Source organism: Talpa occidentalis, unplaced genomic scaffold (assembly GCF_014898055.3).
Source record: "Talpa occidentalis isolate TD23 unplaced genomic scaffold, MPIMG_talOcc4v2.1 talOcc4.15, whole genome shotgun sequence".
NCBI classification, from domain to species: Eukaryota; Metazoa; Chordata; class Mammalia; order Eulipotyphla; family Talpidae; genus Talpa; species Talpa occidentalis.
In genome coordinates, this window is record NW_023601543.1 from 10,895,850 (window position 1) to 10,919,399 (window position 23,550).

Sequence of the window (23,550 nt, forward strand, 5' to 3'; positions counted from 1 at the left end):
TCTGGCAAAGAAACCTCGACCCAAGTAAGCAAGCCTAGGCAGGTGGCGCTAGGTGGACTTTAATCCCGAACTTACAGCCCTCCGGGAATGGAGCTTTCACAACCCACCTCGCTATTTCCTCCCCTGGGTCGCCTAACTGGACCGTCAGTTGTCCCCTTGGGAGTGGCCTCAAACGCCATCTCTGGAATTTACCTCGGATTCTCCTTGTTTTATCCTCAATGGGAAAAACACCCACACCACTGCAGCCGTTCATGCAAGAATTGACTCGAAGGCAAAGCATGTGCTTGTGTCTCTGTCCGGTTTTCTCTACATGTAAAACCCGGTAAAAGTCATCGCTCGCGTCGGGACCTGTCCAGAGAAACTCAGCCACCTTGCAAAGACTGAGTCGGTGTCTGCTGACATTCACCGGTGCTCCAAACACTGCCCTGCCTTCTCCAAGGAGAAATCTTAGGTGCTTTCTCCCTCTCCTCCGCACCCTTTTCTGCTGTCTGAAAGCCACCCCCCTCCCTCCCGCCCCTCGGAAGTCGCCTTTGACATCTTTCTTCCTCAAAGAGTATTTTCTCAGTTCGCAGCCTCCCACCAGAATTTTCACAGTTCTCACCTCTTTGAGAACAGTGGGTTCCTATTTTCTTCCTCCTCTTGAGTCACTCTGTAGTCAGTGTGGGCTTTTGGTTTTCTCTCAAAATCTCATTTCTCCTCCACATGAATGAACTACAAGTTCCCAGCCTTGGCCTGCCGCACTCCTTTCAGGCCTCTTACCTGTTGGAGACCCAGTGTAGGCAGTTGAGGTGGCTGCCAATTTCAAAAACGAAATAGCTTTTTAAATGAGATCATTATCTTCCCCTACAAACAAGTATTCTTTCTCAAAATTTCCTGCCATCTATGGTACCATTATGGATCCCATTCCTATGGTGCTGCCTAGATTTCCTGATTCTCAAACATTTGCCTCTCATGCCTGTGTAAAACCTCCTCACCAGGACCAGGACCAGCACCTCCCAGAAACTCCAAGCTGCCCCTTGGAGTGTGAATTTAACCCAACACCAGCTCTTAAAGTTCTGCGAGGATGATTAACTAAAAAAAAAAAAGAAAAAGAAAAAAAAAGAAAGCGAGAGAGAAAAGAAGGGGCCTCCCTGGTGGCACAGGAGTTAAAGTCTCAGCGCTTTCAAGCTATTCACAGCGACTGCAGCACAAGTTCGATCCCCAGCCAGGGAGCTGACCCACATGGCGCGGCAGACCTCTCCTGTCTCACCTACTGCTCCCCTCAGCAGTGTAGTTCAGTGGATCTACCTGTTCTGCTCCCCACTCTGTCTCTGGTGAATCGTCTCACCCCCCACACACACACACCTCTGGCCTACACCCCAGTTCTTATATGCATAAATAAATAAAACTAAATCTTTTTTAAAAAGGTACTAAAATGCTGATTAACTCCGTGTTCTGTGTCTGTCAGGGCAGAAACTGTCCCAGAGATTGTGCACCCATTCGCTCCTACCTGGGTCTGTCTGTGCCTTCCAGGAAGGCATAGGTGTGAGGACATCAACCTGTCTCCTACACCCCTACTCCAGTACAACCACCCAAACCTGTTCAGGCAGGGCTGTAGAGGCCAGAAACCCAGGTGTGGATCTGTCCTAGTCTCTCCACAGCCCCCTCCCCACAGCCCCCTATCTTGATCCTCCCAGAAGGCCTAGTAGATGATTTTACCTACTTCTGCAGGCCTACCCCCACCCACTCACAGTTTTGCCTCATCACAAAACCATTTTTCATTCTCCAAGTGTTTGGAGGGGGAGGGGAAACAGAGTCACAGATTGCTGTCCTGACCACATGTTTTTAAGCCCCTGACTCTACATTGGTTTTTACATCCCTCGCACCCCCTCCCCTGCAAGTTAGTATGGCCACCCCCCCCCAGCAGCCTCTACATCAGAGTTCCTTGAGGACACTTAAGATGCAGTAATTCTACCAAGAAGGCCAATCCCCATGAGCCCTCAGTTCCCCTCAGAATACTTTTCTCTCAAGCCAAAACTGCTCTTTGTTTCTTACACTCACCCCCCCAGTTTCTCCTCTCATTGCTGCCTGCCCAGTCCTTGTCTCGTGTTCTCTGAATGCTCTTCACTCTGAGCAAACTACCCAGCCCCCTGAGTGCTTCATTCATGTCCCATCCATCTCTTTGATCAATATTGAATCTTGCCCAGGACATCACGTGATCTGAAGCTGTTTCAAGTGGAGGTTGTTCATTTCCTCACCACGGTATCTCTCTCTCTCTCTCTCTTTCAATCTCTCTCTCTCTCTTTCAATCTCTCTCTCTCTCTCTCACACGCGCGCGCACACACACACACAACTCACACCCTGTATCATGTGACCTGAAGGAGGAGTTGACACTGGCTCATTCCCCATTGTTGTTCCAAACTTAATATGCCTCCACCCTTCATTGCAAATCTAACACCCTCTCCTTTCCTAGCTGCCACCATCTAATGACTTCTGGGTTACTCCCACACATTCACGGAGGAACTGGGCATCTGCTGTAAGGCGTCCTCTATGCCTCCAACCATCCCCAGCCCTACCATCCACCTGGGTGACTTCCACGCTCAGATAGACAAGTTACCTGAAATTCCAGTCTTGCCTCCTTTTTCATTGGGGAAATCAAGATTCTCAAGAAAATAGTCCTCCCCTTCCTTACCCTGCAACCTACTTCAATATCAGTACCCACCCTTCCTCCCCCCCACCAGCCTTGGTCGAAGAGGAGTTTCCTCTGCTATAGAATTATGCCTCCATCTCCACTCTGCACTCCATCACCTCCTCTTGCCTCTTCCAGAATCTACTCCAAAAACCACCCTCCCACCATCTTCAATAGTGCCTCCTTCCCTCTCTCTCTCTCTCTCTCTCTCTCTCTCTCTCTCTCTCTCTCTCTCACTCTCTCTGAAGACACCTTCCAGTTTCTTCTGAGAAACAGTCCTTCATCTGCAAACCCTCTGCTATGGCATTATTTCTCTCCTCCCTTTCTTAGATGAGCTTCTCAAAAGAGCTGTCTACAATTTCTGCACTCCATTCTGCTAGTTAGTCCAGGGATTAGCAAAGTATACCTTCCTGGTCAAATATGATTGTGGTCTGTTTTTGTGTGGCCTGAAACTTAGAATGCTGCTTGCATTTTTTTAATGGTTAAAAAAAATCAAAAGAAAAATACAGTCATGTGTTACTTGGTGATGGGTTAAGTGCTGAGAAATGTTTTGTTAGATGATTTCATCCTTGTGTGAATGTCAGAGTGCACTTACACAGTGATGCTACAGCCAACTACAGATAGCCTTTTGGGACCACCATGGTAGATGCAGTCAGTCATTGTTGACCGAGATGTCATTAAGCAACATATAGTACTTAGGACATGTGAAAATTACATGAAATTCACATTTCAGTGTCCATTTATAAAGGTTCATTATTGGATATGGCCATGCCCTTTTGTTTTACTTATTGTCCTTGGAGGCTTTGCAATACAAAGCAATGTTGAGTAGTCCTGAACGAGTATGCCTAGCTTGCAAAGTATAAACTATTTACTATCTGGTCCATTTACAGGAAAGGCTTCTTGACCTCTACCTTGGTCTCCCTCAGTCATTCCTCCACGCTTCTACCAGAGGGGTCTTTCTGAAGCACAAACCTTATTCTATCACAATCCAGCTCCAAATCTTGCAGGGTCCCCTTTGCCTTTAGTTCTGTCTCTTTAGTCTGGCACTGATGCTCTGTGGTCCTGACTCCAGGCTGCTTCTTCATCCTTATATTCTGTCCTTGTCCCAAAAACATATTTTGCTTCTGCCATTCTGAACTTGCTGTAGTTTCCTGAATGTGTCATCTGGCTTCATACAGATCTCCTTGCCTTTTCATGTGTTCTCTTTACTTGGAGTGCCCTTTGACCCATCCCTCACCTAACTGGCCTCTACTCATGTGACAAAATTTGTTTCAAAGGCCACCAAGCTTTCCAGGATGTCTTCAGATTGAATTAGGGGCCCCTCATGTGGCCTCCCACACCTGCCTCCCGGGGAAATATCTTAGCCTTCCTGACCACTGCTTGTTGCACATTTTTGTGATTCCACAGGTCATGACTACCTTGAAGGCAGGAACAGGGTGTTACATATTCTTTATTGTTAGCACCTGGTAGAAGGTCTAACCAAAAAAGAACTGAGCATCAAGATCTCTTTAATACAGATAAAACACATCACAGCATCAATGACTGTCTCTTACATTTAGCTGAGTACCAACAAATCTCCATGTTTGCAGATGACATTAAATTTCTTCAAGAAAATAAATGCAATATAAGGATAAAACTGAAAGGGGACTTTACGGTACTGGGTACATAGGAAGTACACAGTAAATACTTGATAACTAAAAAATATAGATAAGTTTACTTCCGTGTTAAGCACAGTCCTTGGTTCATTGGAGGTGCTTAGCAGACACTGATTTGAACTAATTCATTTGTTGGAGGTTAAGCTGAAAAGCTAAATTGAGATGAAATTGTGGAAAGTTTTCTGCCACAAAATTTTGTAAATCATTCCTTTCCCTGATCAAAACCTCCCCAATATTAACTTGGCAGCAGAAAGGAGAATGAGTGAAATGCATGGAGTTGAGCAGTAGGGGAGGCCAGTTAAGAGGTTAGAAAATAGCCTTGCTGAAAAGTAATGAGGCCTTGGCTTATTGGATGCAGTAGGAATAAAAATGGGAAGCTGGATGCACAAGCACATGCAGAGGCTGGATGAACATGTCTTGGTGATTGATGGGATGGGTGAGTGGGGAACACCTGAGGAAGAAGGATTGAAGGAGTATGCTAAGGTTTTGAACTTGGGTACATGAAACTATGGAACTGCTAATGGCAATAAGATGGGAGTCAGAAGGCAAAGTTTGGTACTGCACAGGTTGGATATAAGTGATGTGGGGGGGAATATCCAAGTGGAGGTATCTAAAGAGGCAGTTAGTAGCTTGGGTCTGGAGCTCAGGAGTGAAGTCAAAATCACCGATAGATTTGTGAGCTATATAAGCACAGCTCCCAGATGTTATGGGTGAGGTTCCAGACAACAACAATGAAGTGACTATCACAATACAGTGAGTCCTTGTGAATTTTTTAGTTTCCCAGGCCATATAAAGGTTAAATTTACCATATACTGCTGTCAAGTGTTAAGGTTGCAATATCATTATATCTAAAAAATTAAATGTGACACAGACATGAAGTGAGCACATGCTGTTGAAAAATGGTACCAAACAGCCTTGTTTGATACAGGATTGCCACCAACCTTCCATTTGGGAAGAAGCAAATGATATCTACAAAGTGCAATAAATGAAATACAATAACATGAAGTATGCCTGTATGCACAGTGTTGAAGCTGAAGGAGTTCACGTGTTCTCCAAAGAAGAGAGGGTAGAAAGAGACCAAGTCTTAAGGCAGACAGGGAGTGCCTATATTCAAGGAGTACAACAAAGAACAGGTCACAGCTATCTGTTAAAAGCCATTATAATTATGCTGGAGTTTTCAGTTTATTTCCTGAATATATCAACCCAGAGTGTTACAAAGAAAAAACAAATAAGATATTCAGTGACTATTTGAAATAATCATATTTACCTCAAACAAGTAACCTAGGATACATTCTGCAGATGTGGTAATGAAACCCCAAGAGAGATATTAGTAAATCTGGAAATGGTCCAGAGAAGAGCAATTAAAATAATCAAAGGGGAGAAGCAACTGATATTTTAGGTAAGACTAAAAGGATAAAGAACCTCTTCAGTCTGAAAAGGTGGCTAGGACACTCAACAACAATAGTAGTAATGGCTAACATTTATTGAGGCACACTCTCTGTGAGATTATTCTAAACACTTTAAATGTTTTGGCTCACTCAGTCTTGACAACAATCTTATCTGGTAAGTACTATTATTTATCTACTTTACAGATGAGAAAACTGAAGCAAAGTGAAGTAACTTGTCTAATCTCCCAGAAGTAATAAAAGAGAAGTCAGGATTCAAACCCGATCTGATTCCAGAGCATATGCCTTTAACACAGTAGTATAAACCAACCAGCAAACAAATCTAAAGATATGAGTCATGTCAACATAATCTTGTTTACTAAGATTCAAAACTGAAAATGCCAAGGCACCACTAAAGGCTTTAAAGGGAATACATTGTTTCATTGTTTGAATGTCTTACACAGCACACATCACTTTTGTTTAAAAAATGTAATTTCAACATAAATATTGAAAATACTAGTAAACCCAGCAGGCAGTGGTCTTCTAGAATTTGTTATCCAGGGAGGTTGTAATAAATATAAATAGCTTTAAGAAAGGTTTAATACCTACCATAGATATCCATCTCTTAATAATACCTGTGATTGTTGGGAACATAATCCCAGGGAGAGTGGAATTTTGAAGTAGGTAAGAAAAGATAGAGTATACTAGAGGGAGAATCTGTGTGGGAAATGAAACATGGATAAGTGGTATATGAAGTTACTCATCTAGTTGAGTGGCATGAAACAAAGTTAACTTGACGACAATGCTGGGAGAGCTGTGCTTTCTCTATTCAATGGGCAATCCTGGGGAAACAAGATGAGTCTTCCTCAACACCTTAGCAGGCAATGCTTTAGAAATCCTTATCCCCAACTTTAATAATATCCACATCACTTATTCATGGTGCATATGGAAACTGGCTGTTTCCTTGGGAGAACTAAAGGCACTTTTGGTGGCATGCAGGAATTCAAATACTCTTTCTCATGAGTTTTGATTTTAGTTCCAACAGCATAGTCACTAGCTGTACCTTGGACCTTTGGGATTAACTCCAACCTAGAGAACCAAGGTACTTACTTTAGTGATACAGCCCTTGGTAACTGTGATTAGGAAGACCTTGGCTTCCTTCAGGTTGGAATCTACAGAGAAGACAATTAAAATCCCACTTCATGAATACAAGTTAACTATTTCTAGAACATGTGTAACTAGCCTAGTTACTTTTGCACTCAGTACATGAGTAAGAGATTCAAAGGAAAAGTTGGGTAAGCATTTTAAGTGGGCAATGGAGAAAATAACATTCAATATCTGGACACAGGTCACCGCCCTGAAAATTAGAATAACATATTAGTGGTGTATACAAATAGCAGATTTTTTTACTAGCTTCCTCCCCACTCAATCTCATTTTCTTCCAAAGAACGGAAAAGGACCTCAGCTCCTTTAAAAATCCTCCTGCCATTTTCTGCTTCAGATAAATTAATGTCAGCAGGGGCAATTTGATAGTGTGTTCAAAAGGTTAATTTCAATGTGACCATTATCAAAGTTAAAATAAAATTTTAAGTTTTTTTTTGGATCAACTATCTTTTCTATCTTGCCACCTCCCTGGGGTGGAGAAGGAAATACTTTCCTGTGAGGTATAGAGAAATTATTTCCTGGTTCTTCCTGATGGTGAGATTTATAAATAGGACTCTATTTGTAAGGAACACATTACACTGTATTTGACATCGAACAAGTACTGTGTCAAATCTTGGCTTAAAGGTGAAGAAATTGGAGAGGAGCCAGAGAAAAGTAATGACCATAATTGAAGGTTTCGAAAATGGGATCGAGGACAAAAACTATATAGGTAAAGTTAAGGAAATCAGATGGCTCTTGGATGCCTTCTTTATTTTCTATTTTTTTTAAATTAGCACTAAGGAAGCTACAGTATATCAGAAAATATTTATCATCAATCAAAGGCTTACCAACATTTATGAGTGCATACAAGTCCACAAGGGTTTTTGGACCCGCTTCAAAATAATGGAAGGATTCTCTGTAGAGATCCTTTTAAACAAGAATACATGCCATCCCCTTTCTCATAATTCATTAATTCATTCAACAAACATTTATTGAACCCCTACCATATGAGAGGCAATGTTCTAGGTAGTCCTCTTGGAACTTACACCCAGTGGGGAAGAGAGACAGTAAACAATAATAAATAGGCAAAACCCATGTAATAAATGGGCAAACTAGAGCGTGATAAAGGTCAGGTTGAGGGAATCAGAAATGGGAAGATTCCAAATTTAAAGGTGGTGGTCAGAATAGGCATCTCCCAGCAAAGTGAGAAGTGAGCAAGCAAATTGATGCAGGTAAAGCAGACTTCTGATAGAGTTGAGGGCAAAGAATGAACCCTGTGAGAGGCTGTTTACACCTCTCCGCGAGTCACTGAGGGGACACTGTAAGAACTGGTACAGAGTTTGTAAAGAGGAAGAATTCTCTTTTGGCCATATTAAATTTGAAGCGCCACAGGATAGAAATAAATGACCAGCAGGTAGTCAGAAACGCAGGCCTGGAGGTAAGGAGAGATATCTCAGATAGAGATGTCGAGATGGAACACAAGTATCTATGATGGCTCTAAAGGTGGGAACGAATAGGTGAGCTAGCCAAAAAAAGAGGGTAGTGACAAGAGATCAAACGGAGCAGCTCACTATTGAATGCCTACATTTTAGGGGACGAAGACAAAGAGAACTAGAGAAAGGAGAGTATATGATATTCTGATCAGAGACACAAAGACAAGCTGGGCCTGCGGTGTCAGCATCCTTTTATTCCTGCCCCTTCCATTTCCTCCTTAATGTAAGTCATCTGTCTTCCCGCCGAGCTCCATCCCTACAGACGTTAATTCAAGACATTTGAAAGGTAAGGAGAAGGAACTTAACGTTTGCTGAGCATCCCTCCCCCCACGCCCCCGCGTGCCACGTGTTTGCTGCTTCACATCCCTGGTTCTTTTCGTCTACACGCCACCGTCTCCTGGCTTTCACACCCTTGCCTTTTTCCACTAGGCCGGTTCTCAGGGGGCACAAGCACAGGAGTGGTCGACAGGAAACAAAGGACACAGCTTGAAAATAAGGTAAAACAAATGAACGAGAACCACCCGCGGAGAGTAGAGACCCAGAGCCGCCGGCCTTTAACCACCAGCCCCACCCCGCCCGGGTCTCTCCGAAGGCCCCGCCCCTCGCCTCGCGGCCCGCGCTCATTTGCTGACGCCCTTTCTCTCCTTCCCCATTGACTCCCGCTTCCGCTTAGCTCCGCCCCTCGCTGAGTCGTGATACGCAGGCGCAGCTTGCCCGCACTGGCCGACCTTGTTCCGTGTCGCTTTCCCTTCTTCCCGGCATTCCTGTTTCCGGTTTCTCATGGCTCCTTGGTTTTTCCACCTTTGAGGCACTTCGCGCCCAGGGGTTCGGTGACGTCATTTCTCTGCGCTGCGCGGACACCCGCGGGTGGAAGAAGGATCTGCTTCGCCGCCCTTCGCTTCTTTTGTTGGGCTGTTGCTCCTGCAGATCATGGCGCCGTCACTGTGGAAGGGACTCGTGGGCATCGGCCTCTTTGCCCTAGCCCACGCTGCCTTTTCCGCTGCGCAGCGTGAGTGCCTGGGGGCGGGACTCCGGGGGCGGTGTGTGGGTGCACCCCGGAGGGAGTGTCAGACCGAGTGTCCCAGGAGCGATCATTTGATACCTTAGAGTTTGGGGTAGCTAAGGGAAGTAGTGCGGGGCTCCCGGGTGGAAGGCTTGGAGTCTGAGTTTTAGGGGAGCGGGGCACCTGAGAATGCGGCAGGGTTGGCAAGGGGGACTGGGAGAGGGCTTGGAGCGGGACCCGCGGGGCTACCAGGTGAGCAGAAAGGTAGTCTGTCCAGAAAGCCAGGACAAGTGATACCAGATCCAGCGTGGCGCTGATCAAACACAGTGTCAGATTGAAGAGCTTGGATGCGCATGGTCCCATGACAACGAGGTGGACAGCCTCCTGGGCACTACTGGAACGTCCAGGCAGAGACTGAGAAGTTAAGTGACCACTTGCCTCAGGGAGGCACTGTGGTATAGGGCGAGGAGCACTGGACTGGGAGTCTGGCGGGCTGATTCTTAACTTTATGGCTAAATCTGTGTGACCTTGGACAAGTCAAATCATGTCCCTTCTCTGAGGCAATATTGAGGTGGATTTTAATTCCTGCCCTTCCTATGTCGCAAAATGATTGGGAAGTTTAATTTTTTAAAGTTTTTTTTAGCATAGAAATGTAATTGTATCGTCACGAGGAAACTGCGGTCCAGCAGAGGTGGTGCGGTACAGGCTTGAGACAATTGGTCTGTTAGACTAGGGGTCAGCAAACTGCCACGTGGGCCAGATGCAACCTCCCTCCTGTTTTTGTGATCAGATCAGAATGCTTTCACATGTTTAAGAGGGGGAGGGGATGGGAGCAAAAGAATACCATTTTTGGATCTATTATAAAATCCAAGTTTTAATGTCTGTGAATGAAGTTTTATTGACACACAGCCACGCCCACGCATCAGTATTGTCTGATTGCTTTCTAAGGGCAGAGTTGAGTAGTTGCAACAGAGAAAGTGTGACCTGCAAAGACTACAACATTTATTATCTGCATCCTTACAGGAAAAGTTTGTTGACCCCTGGCCTAGCCTATAGAGCCCACTGTAAACCCGGGCGGTGTTTTGTTCGTTGCTGTAATCCCATTGCCTAGCACAGTGTTCCCCACAGTAGGGACTCAATAAATTTGTTGAATGAAGGAAATGAATTCAGGGAGAACTTTGTTCCTTTATTGCTAAATTACTTTTCATCTTCAGGAATAAAGTAGAAAATGAAATGTGAATTCAATTTTTTCTATATAAAACCCCTTGTCCTGTTTATTATATAGAATTAAAATGAGCCAATTCTTTTACCCCCCTTTTTACATGTATTATAACTTTTTTTTGACAGAAATTCGGCTTTAATTATTAGATTATTTTATTTTGAAATTTACATAAATATACAGAATAGTTGCAAAGACAATACAGAAAGTTACTATATACCCTTCACTTAGTTCCTCCTATTGGTAACATTTTATGTTACTGTGGTATATTGTCACAAGTAAATCTTAGATCTGTATGTTGCTGTTAACTGAAGTCTAGCTTTTATTTGGATTCTACCAGTTTTTCCATTAACATCTTTTTGTGTGCCTGGAATTACTACAGGCTGTCACACACTAGAGTTAGCCGTGTTTCCCCAGTCTCCTCTGTTCTGTGATAGTTCCTCCAAAGTTCAAAACTTTATTGATAACAGTAGCTAATTTTTATCAAGTGTTTATGCTTGCCATATGCCAGGACTTTTTTAAACTTTTAGTTTTGTATAATCAGTCCTGCCCAAAGCCTAATGATGTCGCTATTAATTATTACCTTTGAAAGATGAAGAAACTGAGACACACACAGCTAGAAAACTTGTACAAAATTACAGAGATGGTAGATGGTGGGGTCTGGATTCATGCCCAGCATTCTAACTCTAGAGCCTATCTGTCACACTGCTTTTAAAAGTGCAATCCAGGGTGATTGTTTGAAATCTGGCTGTGTGTTAAAGGTACAAGGATGCTTGCCTTGAGGGAGTTCAAAGTCTAGTGAAGAAACAGATGAAGCAAGAAATAATCACAAAGTGATAGAGATGCTATGCTAAAAGTATCTTGGTTTTTCAAAGGGCAAGGGGTTAAGAGAAACATTCTAGAGCCTTGCTGCTCCAAGTGTGGTCACATACCCGCATGGTGGAAATCACTTGGGAGCTTGTTAGAAATGCAAAAACTCTGCCCCACCACGGATCTATTGACTACAACTTGTTCGTTTTAATAAGCTTCTCAGGTGATTTGTTTGCACACTAGTTTGAGAAGCACTGCCCTAGCATTAGGAGACTGGAGTACAGTTTCATTTTCTACCATAGGCTTCAGCTGTAAAATTGTACAGTACTAGCACCAGGAGATCACTGGAGCCAGCCCCTTCATATTATAGATGAGGACGATCGCTTCTCGGCCTTTTGGCTAAGATCAAGTGCATATTACAGGTGAGGAAATACCTGGTTAAAGGTAGTGTTCCAGTCACATTTGGCTCTATGCAAAGAGGAAAGCTAGCTGGGAATAGTTAGCCAAAACCCATCTTTGGTGCTGGTTTGATTTTTCTTTTTTATGCCTGCCCTTATAATAAACCCTGTAAGAGAAAAATTCAGAAATGTCTCTAAACATATGCTCTTTAAAAGCACTTAACAATAATTTGGGTTTTTCAGTCTACAATACATTATTAAATAGGAGTTGGGCACAATTCTCTAGAATTAAGATTTTGTGTTTCCAGTGAGAAGAGAATGCTTTGTGGAATTCTCACTGCTGGGGAACCTCTATATAAGGTTCCTTTGGGGCTAATGGTGTGTCAGATTTGACAGCAGACATGCACAACTTTGCCATAGCGAACTTGGTTATGGTAGAGGGCCTATCATATATCCCATTTAATCTCACATTATACCCATTTAATCTCACATTGTACCCATTTAACTTTTGCAGAATCTTAGAGATAGATGCCATATATATTTTTTAATTACAAGACTTAACCCCTCTCCGATGCCTGCATTTTAACACTCTGAAATTGAGGTACATGTTATAATCCACGAGGATGTCTTATGTTGAACGAGATACAGTCAGTTACAGCTGGTATCCAGGCTTATCAGCTTCCAAATCCTGATCCTGTTCCCTCATACCTTGCTGCCTCCTGAGGCTAAGGCAGCAGCACGTTATCCTTAAATCACAGATGCAGAAATCAGTGTCCTGGAATCTCCTATTCCACCGTTGTCCAAGCATATTCTCTCAGGAAAAATACTTCTAGACCAATATTACTTTGTCCAGACTATGTGATGGTGGTGCTATTTCAGAGGTGAGATTTTCTGGAGACATTAATTTTTAAATTTAAATTAAACTGTCTTTGACCAGTTAGTTTAAGAAATGGGTTAGTTTCAGAGGATTCCAGTTTTCCTGTAATAGTGAAAAGTATTATGTTTAGGTATATCTTTCTCATACTTGCTTACCTTTCACTCTTATTTTGTCTTATAAGGTGATAAAACAGGTCAGATGAGAAAAGAATAGTCCAAGATGAGACCGACTGCCTAAGAAGATAGAGGTTTTTGAGGAATCCGGGATTAGCATTACTTTATGTAGTATATAAATCAGCTGCTGCTTTGGTAGATTGATTTGCTTGCATTTTAAGAAAGAAAAATGGGCTACAATTTCCTTAATGGTATGCTTCTGGTTTATAGATCGTTCTTATATGCGATTAACAGAAAAGGAAGATGAATCACTGCCAATAGATGTAAGTTGGTCATTTATATTCCATTAAAATGTATGTGAAAAATTAGTCACATAACTTATAATAAATTCTTTTACTGGTTTTTATTCTCTTAAAATTTTCCATACATGAAATAACATCTGTGCTCTGATTTGCTTGTTTTTGTCACTCATTATAAAACCCAACGATTTGGAAGCAAAAAATTTCCCTGATATCTAGAACTGTAGCTTTAATATAGTTTAAGTAGTCTTTTTAGATGTTGTTGCTCTGTCCATTGTGTGAGAGATGGACTTTAAAAATTGATCATTTGACTTTATTTTTTAGAAAAGTTCCTTTTTATATGAATTTCAAAAACAAACAAAACTAACAACATCATTTAGGAACATATACATATTAGTAAAACTAAAGAAAAACAAGGAAGTGTATTTTAAAAATGATTTTGATCATTATTGGTTTTTAAAATAAAAATGTAGTAAGTTCTTTGTAACAGATTCAAACGTAAGTGGAAAAAGTAAAACTCCATTGAATAAAAAATGTGACTGCTCTGCTCAGCAATTCTCCTATTCCCAAGGGTTTGGAGTATTGATAGTTCTCTTCCAATGCTTAAACAGCATTGTCTTACTTTATGCATGTATGGTTTTACCTAATCCAAAGAGAATTTTGTCTTTAAGAAAGTCATTATGCATCAAAAAAGATAAACACATGCAATTTGCAGCAACATGGATGGAGCTGGAAGGGATCACGCTCAGCAAAATAATCCAGAAGGAAAAAGAAAAATACCGGATGGTCTCACTCATAGCAGGAATCTAGAAAGCCTAAATAAGGGACCAGAAAAAGAGTAACTATAAGAAAGAAAAAATCAAAATCAACAACTATGAACCAGAGACACACTATGAGGGGGGGCAGGGAAAGGAGGGTTTGGGATCAAAATAAGGGGGTTGCAATTGTATGGGGAATATAAAAATAAAATGTAAAAAAAAGAGTCATTATGCATATGTGTATAGTTTTAGAATTAACTTTTTCTCATTAACAATTATGTTCAACATGTCTTCATGACAACTCATAGATTTATTTTTTTAAAGATTTATTTATGCATGCAAGAACTGGGGTACAGGCCAGAGGTGTGGGGGGTAAGAGGATTCACCAGAGACAGAGTGGGGAGCAGAACAGGTAGATTGACTGAAATACACTGCTGAGGGGAGCTGCGGGGGAGACAGGAGAGGTCTGCTGCGCCATGTGGGTCAGCTCCCTGGCCCGGGATTGAACTCTTGTTGTAGTGGCTGTGGATAGCTTCATGGTGCTAACACTTAACCCCTTGCACCACCAGAGAGGCCCCAACTCATAGATTTATGACCTTCTTAACAGTACCCATGATTGCACTGTATGAAGCAGGTCATCTTGGTACACCGATGAAGGGAATGTAAAGTGGTGTGTAGTATGTGACATTAGGCTTTAATTTAGGAAGTTAGAATAATAGCTTGTGGTTAATCTTGACTTAGTTGTCAATAATTAAGGCTATGGTAGGCGTGACTATTAACTCTTCTCCCATCACCTTTGCTTTGTGGTAGGTACACACACATATCTATTCAGTATACACACTCATTTATATCTATTTAAAATAACTTTGGCTACAAATTGGAAAATTTGAAAAATACAGAGAATAACAATCAAGAAAATAAAACATGCTTGCAATCCCATGTTGACTAATATCAAACATTGCAAGTTTTGCTTGCACTACCTCTTTCAAAAGCAGTTTACTATTGCCTGGTAAAGCTGAATGTGTGTATACCCTACACCAGGGATTCTACTCCTGTGTGCCAGGAGATATATGCAAGGATATCCATATTGATATCATGAAAGTAACACAGGAAAGAGCTGGAATGGATAAATTGGTATTTTCTTATAATAAAATACAAAATTCAATGAAATGCATTGAAAATGCAATGAAAATGAATGGGCTAGAGCTATATACTATATCAGGGATGAACCTGACAAAAAAAAGTTCAAAATGGGTGGAAATAAGCAAATATATACTTATCTGGTAAAATTATAAAAAAAAAGCAAGGAAGTGATTAATACATGATTCGGAACAATAATTTTGGGTGGAAGGTGAAGGATATACTTGGAGAGGGACACATGGGACTTGAAACTGGGGGGCGGGTAAGAGTATCCTTTTTATATTCTATATTTATGATATCTATGATATAAATGATATTAACTCTGATATTTATTTAACAGGAACACATTAACAGTAACACTTATTTAAAATCTTAGTTGCTTTTAGAAGCAGGTAATAGTTGATAATTGAATTCTGAATGGCTCAGTACCTATTTTTGCTATTTGAGCAAAATCCAGGAGTATTTTTGTAGCTGATTCATAGAACTTATAGATTTTACTGTGCCTGAGTCCAAGTCATTTAAAGTGTGAATTGACTCCTTAGTAGGATCTGAGAGAGATTCCGGTTAGAGGATAAAAAGAGATGGAGAGAGAATTGCAAATTTTAACACTATTTGTATGCTATTTAGTAATCTCATTCTTTATATTTACTCACAGATACTTATTCAGACACTTCTGGCCTTTGTAGTTACCTGTTATGGTATAGTTCTTCATATTGCAGGGGAGTTTAAAGACATGGATGCCACTTCAGAACTAGAAAATAAGTAAGTCTTGCCCTTTTCATAGGTATTGAATGTCATAGGTGTTTTGATTCATTTGCATATGTTTTGTGGTACATAAAAGTTTGTGTTTACATTTTGATTGTACAGTTTGTATGAGCAAAGAGGTAAAAATACTGGAGCACAGTTTGATGATAGGAAAAGTGAAAGATGAATGACAGTTTATTGACACTACAATAAGATGTTATATTATGGTCGTTTAAAGTTATTTGTTGGTTGAATGAATGGATGACTAGAAATAGATATATCAGAAGATGCTCCCTTAGGAATGTTTCCTCCCCCCCAGTCATTCTCTTTTCTCTTTCTGCCTTCTGTTTTCCTCCTTTTAGCCACTTGTCCCAGCTTAGTCTTTGGAAGATTATGGGGTTTTCTGTTCTCCCTATCACTTAAACCTTGTCTGTGACATAACTTCTGCTTTCAGGCCCTTTTCTACTCCTGTATTAAAGTATATTTTGTTGCTCTGCTTTCTTTTTTCTCCTATATTCCTTCCCAGCTATGTTCATGAGCTTTGCTTGCTTTTCTTTTCCTTCTACCTTTCCTTAAATCATTCTTGACTTTGTTGAATCCCATCTCTGGACTGTACTCACTTTCTTGATTTTAGAAATGATATAATATTCCATTAAAAGGATTCACAATAAACATGTATTAGAGAAAATCACCTCCTTATTACTTTGACTATTTACATTTTAAATAGTCACATGTCCGGCTTCTTGCTTTGTGTGAGGGCATACTTAGATTTTTAATTGGGCTGCCACTGAGATTTGAGTTTTTATCAAAGGAAGAGTAGTTTTTTCCCCCCCCCCAGGAAAATAATATTTAAAAACAAACCAACACTAAAAGCTTTACACTTAGGTGTGAACTTCTTTGTCTATATATATCTCACTGGAAAAAAGAAAGGATACTCCACTATCACCACCCACTACTGTTTTTACAAAGAGTCTACCAAAAATCACAGGCTGAGGGCCAGGAAAGAAAGAAGTAAAATTGAATGGCATTAAGTAGGTGGTAGCAAAATATATGAGTTTAGTAGGTGGTAAGAAAATATATGAGTTTGGGCAACAACAGGTAGAGAAGGGCCAAAAGGAATTCCTTGTACTTGAAAGATTCTTGGAAAATACATTTGTGGAAAGAGTGTATGGCTTGAAGAACGAGGGCCAAGTGAGAATAATCAAAAGGTACAATCTATGTTCTGCTTTTTAAAAAGACTATTTGGCCTGGACTAGTGTCATATTCATTGAGACAATTAAGCCAAGCTTTTATTTATGTTGTTATTCATAGGTGTACTGGAAGGAAGGGCTGCATACCAAAAGTTAGACCCTATGTTGTTTTGTCCTAGTACAGAAAAAAGAAACAATTTTATCACCATTTATAGTCTGGTTTTATGAATTCAAACAGCTAAAGGTAATATAACCCATAGCAAATTCATAATTTATTGGAAGACTGTTTTCAAATTGGCTTATAGAAATGCCTACATTTGATGCTTTTTTTTCTTTTAAGGACATTTGACACATTAAGGAATCACCCATCATTTTATGTATTTAATCATCGTGGTCGAGTACTGTTCCGGCCTTCGGATACAACAAATTCTTCAAACCAAGATGCATTGTCCTCTAACTCATCATTGAAGTTAAGAAAACTTGAATCACCGCGCCGTTAAGATTTTTACAAATTATAACAATAGGACAGGACACAGAGCCGGAATATTGGAGTTTGGGGTATAAAACACTCCCCCCATCAGTATTTATATTGAAATTTCAGACCTAATTTTAAAAAGTCCATGGCCCCCTGTTTGTACACTGTTAATCAAATCGTGAATGCAATGTAAGTTATCTGTGAAATGAGTCTTGATTTTTCATAGAGGGAAATCTTTTCATTTAAAACAAAGTCACATGTTTTGTAAAAGTCACTATTTTAAACACATTTATTTGAGAAATGTTGATGGTTTTTGCAATTATTTATTTTCTTTGATTTCTTTTGCACTTCGGTTTTTAGGATCCTTTTGGAAATAGTGTGACTACTGCATTTTGCAGCATGAATGACAGTAAAACGGTCTTCAGTTTTTAACAAGTGGACTTCTCTAAAGAGACCGAAAGGGCGACTCATCTGTTTTTCTTATGCCCCCTAAAAAGTGGCTCTGCTTCAGCAGATACTTGCCAGTTTTTAATTTATCCCTGCCCCTGCCCTTACCCCGTTCCCATGTCCCTTCTAACATCAGTTGTGTTGTTTCATCACTTCTTTGGGGTTCTGTGTGCAGTGAGCAATTTTTGTGTCACAGATTCCTTGTCATAACAAATACTTTAACAAACTTAACTTGTAAAGCGACTTGTGTTCCCTTCATTTATCTGTAAAAATGTTCCTTAATTGATTATATAAGAATAGTTGAAGATAGACCAAAAAGACCATGATTTAATTATCCTGCTTATATAGAAGAATAGTAATCGCTGAGAAAAAACCGATTACTTGTCATTAGTCAGTTTAACTTATTCAAAGTCTCTTGTTTTATTGCATACTAAACTAGTGAATTAGTAAAAATAAAGGACACTTGTCATTAAAGTTCAACTTCAAAGGAATTGGGCCAAATATGTTTTAAATATTTGGAACTAATATCTTTAATGTTAAAAGAATGAAGGTCATTTAAAACATTGTTTTGTAGCTTTGGATTTGAATCAGGCTTAGAATTTTCCATCATCATTGTACAATGTTGATGGTGAGAATGAGGATACAGAGTAGAAATTGTTTAGAAATAATCATTTTAGTTTTAGGGGAATTTGGCTAGCTCTTTGATGTGCAGGGAAGTTTTAACATTTCTTGGGAGAGAACATTCTGTTGAATTGTATAGGTATGAAAACATTGCTTTTTTTCAGACTGTATAGGTGTAAAGGAAATAACTATGCAGATTTGAAAAGGAAATGTGCTTTAGGCAAGAGTTGTAAGAAGCCCTTTCACTTGATGGCTTTTTCCCACTAGAATTGAGCCTTAGCTCTCCTATTCTGCTGGGGAGCACAGCCCCAAAGCACAGGGCTTTTACTTGCCGTCAGTTTTGTTCTGCCCACCAGTCTGTCTGTGGAATGCTGACTCTGCTCTCCAAGGAGAGCACAGTGAGAAATCTGCTGAGAACCTAGACTGACTTAGAAATGAGTTAAAAATGTGAAGTTGGGGGTTAAAGTGGCAATAATGGAATCCAAATAGTGTGTGAGAAACAAGCTCTTTATATCAGGCTTTGATCAAGACCCTCTTATTTTCTACTCTTTGGGGGCTGTCTTCCTTTCCCAGTAAGTTTTGATAAAACTTTATTGAGATAGTTGGCATACTTTACAATTCACCCATTTAAAGGGTATGGTCCAATGGTTTTGTAATCTATTCAGAGTGGTGCCGCCGTGACCACAGTTCACTGGAGAACATGGCCATCACCCTCAAAATAAACTTTGTGCGCTTTAGCAGTCACCTCCCATGTCCCCGCACCGCCTCCCAGCTCTGGGCACCCACTAATCTATGTGTCTATAGATTTGCCTATTCTGGTCATTTCATGTTAGCAGATTTGTACAATATCTTTGGTAGCAAATATGGTTTTTCTTCTCTGTGGAGTGAGAATTTCTCCTCTTGAGAACTGTGATTGCTGTGAAAGGGAGTGGTAGGTAAGATCCAAAGGTGTAAGGAAGGATGGTTAGGCCAATCTTAAAAGCTGACTTTTTCCCTCATAATCAGGCATTCATGATATATTACTACTTATAATGTTTTGGCCAGTCTTGAGAATGGATATTGAAATCTTTTGCCTGCCCAGTCAGGAAAATCCTGCTAAAATGATGCCAAATAATTTGGCAAATAATTGATACAGCACTTTCCAGGCTGGCAGCTTATATATCTCGGGCCAGGTGAGCTTTCCAAATTTCTTTTTTTCCCCCCAAATATCTTTTTAAATTTCCTCCAGTAAATTTCTGCTGTCTTTTTCAAGTATGTATCATAGGACTAAAGATGATTTGGGTGCATTGTTAACAGTGCTAAATGGATTAAAGAGAGAATTTTATTTATAATGCTATGAGACAGTCCATGGTTGCCGAGGGTGGTCCAAAAATGTGATGTGACTAGTTAAGCCTGCAGTTAACCATGACTTCAGTCACATTCAGAAGTGTGTACTATGGAAGGTGCTCTAGAATATAGGAAGAATCACTTTTTAATTAACCAGGGAACCAGCCAAACGCTATGGGCTAATGACCCAGCTGTAGGAAATGCAGATCGGTGAATTGGTGACTGTGATGTTTTGTAACTCCCTAATGATTGTTTCCTAAGTATTGTGGCTTATTTTTGAGTGGCATGACAGCATCTTCCTGGTTGTATGTGGCCTGTTTCCATGATGTATTGAGTAGTGTTGTTTGTTGTGAGCATCGATGCCTGTAACACCAAGCTAAACACATTTTTTTGGATATGTTTCCTTCTTTAAATGACCTTGCCCTGTCCAATAAATAAATGATTGTCTCACCCTGTTTTTGGTAGTGGTTTTTTTTTTTTTTACTTTTAATCATATTTTCTTCTGCTTCTCTGCCCCCAGAAAAATGTAACAGCTAATTTTATGACTATGATGCTGTTCTACAGTAGATGCTTTAACTTTTATCATACAAGTAAAGTCTTATTGCACTTCTATGTTTTTTAGAGTTGAAATAGAATGTGTTAATTTCATTTATATATAATTATCAAATGCCCTTTGGGGTTTAAGAATTTTGGTCCTCCGGCAGCGGTGTCTAATTAGTCCATCGTAAGTTTGTTATATGGCCAAATTGCTGTTACCAAATGTCATGTATTTAATAGCATTAGGGGACAGATGTTTAGTAAAAATCAAAGGGTTTTAGTTTGTAAACTTGGCATTTCAGAATTGTGGGAAAATAGTTCTACCAGTATTCAAACCTACCTAGGGATATCATAAACTAACGTATCAGTAAAGTATTCTTGAAAAAGGAAAAAAAAAGGTGATATATGCACATGGCAAAAAAAAAAAAAAGATGGTACAGAAAGGAGTGATGTTAAAATTTGCCCCCTTCCCTCCCTAATGCCCCCCACTCCACAGGTAATCAGGTTAAAGTGTCTTGCATAGTCTTTCAGGGAAAAAATTAGCTAGCAAATACGTAGTTAAAAAATTTTTCACATTAATGAAATCAAACTATACATTCTCTGTACCTTGCTTTTTTGCTGTGTCTTAAATCCTTACATATCCATATATACAGAAGTATCTCATTCTTTTTCATGACTGTGTGGTATTCCATTGTATGAATGTGTTATAAATGTTTCAACATTGATGGGCTTTCGGATTATTTCCAACATTTTCTTATTGCTGAACCATATTGCAGCAAACTTATTTGTACATATCAAGAGATTGCACTACAGGGTTAATTCTTAGCAATAGAATTGCTGGTTCAAAGAATATTTTTCATTTTCAGTTCAGTCACTATTGCCAAATTATTCTCCAGAATTCTTTGCCCAGTTACACTGCATATAATGTATAATAAGAATGATTATCAGGCCCATACCAATACTGAGTACTAAACTTAAAATTTTGATAATCTGAAAGTGAAAAAAAAATGGTATCTTGCATCTTAATGAAATGATAATGCTTTTTAATGATAGATTGAATACATTTTTATGTTATTGGTTACTTATATTTCGTTTTCTGTGAACTTTGTGGTCATTTTCTGTTTTGTATTATATGATTTGTTTTTAATTGATTTGTATGCACTCTGTAAGCTAAGAAAATTGGTCCATTGTCATTTGTTTAATAATATTTTCCTGAGATTTATTTATGTGGCTAAATTTATCAGTCTTTATGACTTCTGGGCTTTGTGCCTTGCTTAGAAAGGCCCTTTTGACATTTAAGAATAAATTTAATCTATTTTTCTAGCACTTTAAAGTTTTTTTTAACCTTTAAATCTTTGATTCATTTGGAATTTATTTGAGTGGAAGATGTGAAGTAAGGATTAACAGGTTTTTTTTTTCCCTGAATAGCTATCAGGTTATCTCAACCCCATTTACTAAGTTTTTTTTCACACTGATTTGAAAAGACATCTCTTTCATACATTGAATTTCCATACATATTTTGATCTGTTTCTTTTGTAAAAATTGCCGTCTTCATTATTTTAAGTTGTTACACATATTTCATTCTTTTTCAAGATTTTTCCTAGTTATATGCTTATTTTTCCAAGGTGAACTTCACCATTTTTTCCAATTCTAAAATCTTACTGATATTTTCCCTCAAATTTAATTTGGAAAATTTCAAGCTTGCAGAAAATGTGAAGGAATAGTATGATGAGCCCCATATACCTTTCATTTAGACTTGCCATCTAATATTTTGCCACTTTTGCTTTTCTCTCAAATGTGTTTTTTCTCCTGCTGAATCTTTTGCTGGCAGTTACAGACTTTATCATCACACTTTATGTCATTATGACATTCCTATAATATAATAGCCTTCTCTAAAATGAGGCCATTGTCCCATTTTACTGTAACACCATTCTCACGCTTAAAATGATTTGCCATTCACTATTATTTCTTATTCAAATTTCCCCATCTTGCCCCAAAATGACTTTATTTAGCAATATGTACTAGAGGTTCCTCCATATCTCTCTCTGACTTGATAATTCATTTTTAAAATCTCTGAAAGATAGCTCATTGTATGGATGTTCCACAGTTTATCCACCACCTATCAAAGGACATCCTGATTTGTTTTTAGTTTTTGATGATTCTGAATAAAACTATTTTAAACATTTGCATGCAGGTTATTATGTGGACATAATTTTTCAAACTAGCTGGGTAAGTACCAAGGAACATGATTACTGGAGTATATGGTAAGATTATATTCAGCTTTATAAGAAATTGTCAAGTTGTCTTCCAAAATGGCTATACCATTTTGCATCCCATCAGCAATGAGTGAGTTCCTTGCATTCTTGCCAGCAAATTGGTATTTAAATTTTATTTAAGTTGATATTTAAATACCAATTGGTTTTACATTTTAACTATTATAATAGGTGTGTAGTGATATCCCCTGTTTTAATGTGCAGTTCCCTAATGACAAATGATGTTAAACATTTTTCACATGATTTCCCATCTGTATTTGTCATTGATAAAGTAGCTGTTCAGATGTTTATTATTGTTAAGTTTTAAGAGTTCCTTGTATATTTTGAATACAAATGCTTTACAGATGTGTGTTTTGCAAATATTTTCTCCTAGTCTGTAATTTGTCATTTAATTCTCATTATATCAGAGTTTTTTTTTTTTTTCAGTAAAGTCTAACTTAATTTTCTTTTTCATGGATCATGATTTTGGTACTGAATTTACAAGCCCAAGGTCATCTAGGTATTCTCCCTATGTTTTCTTATAGAAGTTTAGGTGTTTTTCATTTTACATTTATGTCTATGATCCATTTTGAGTTAATTTTTTTGAAAGATGTAAGATCTGTGTGTAGGTTCACTTTTCCCCCCGTATGTATATCCAGTTGTTCCAATACCAATTGTTGAACAGGCTATGCTCTCTCCATTGAATTGTCTTTGCTCCTTTGTCCAAAATCACTATATATGGTATGGGTCTATTTTTGAACTGTCTACTCTGTTCCACTGATCTACGTGCCCATTCATTTGCCAGTACCACATCTTGAGAGTTAGTGTAGCTTTATGCTAAATCTAGAGATTGGGTGGCGTGAGTTCTCCATCTTTGTTCTTGTTTTTCAGTATTGCATTGTTTATTCAGGGTCTTCCATCTCTATAAACTATAGAATCATTTTGTTGCTATTTATAAAAATAACCTGCTGGGATTGCTTGATTAGGATTGCTTTGA

At 39.2% G+C, this 23,550-nt stretch overlaps 1 protein-coding gene across 1 annotated transcript; it reads left to right on the forward strand.

Moving 5' to 3' along the window:
- Nucleotides 1-9,047: 9,047 nt before the first annotated feature.
- Nucleotides 9,048-21,308, forward strand: MMGT1 (membrane magnesium transporter 1). Its single transcript, XM_037511886.2, has 4 exons — nucleotides 9,048-9,353; nucleotides 13,035-13,087; nucleotides 15,617-15,723; nucleotides 17,236-21,308. The coding sequence occupies exons 1-4, from the start codon at nucleotides 9,275-9,277 to the stop codon at nucleotides 17,393-17,395; spliced, it is 399 nt and encodes a 132-aa protein (XP_037367783.1). The 5' UTR covers nucleotides 9,048-9,274; the 3' UTR covers nucleotides 17,396-21,308.
- Nucleotides 21,309-23,550: the final 2,242 nt, after the last annotated feature.

Bases quoted from the DNA above. Each gene is read 5' to 3' on its own strand.
- MMGT1 (XM_037511886.2), top strand. From the start codon at position 9,275: ATGGCGCCGTCACTGTGGAAGGGACTCGTGGGCATCGGCCTCTTTGCC. The intron at 9,354-13,034 runs GTGAGTGCCTGG...TCTGGTTTATAG, and splicing joins TGCCTTTTCCGCTGCGCAGC to ATCGTTCTTATATGCGATTA. The intron at 13,088-15,616 runs GTAAGTTGGTCA...ATTTACTCACAG, and splicing joins ATGAATCACTGCCAATAGAT to ATACTTATTCAGACACTTCT.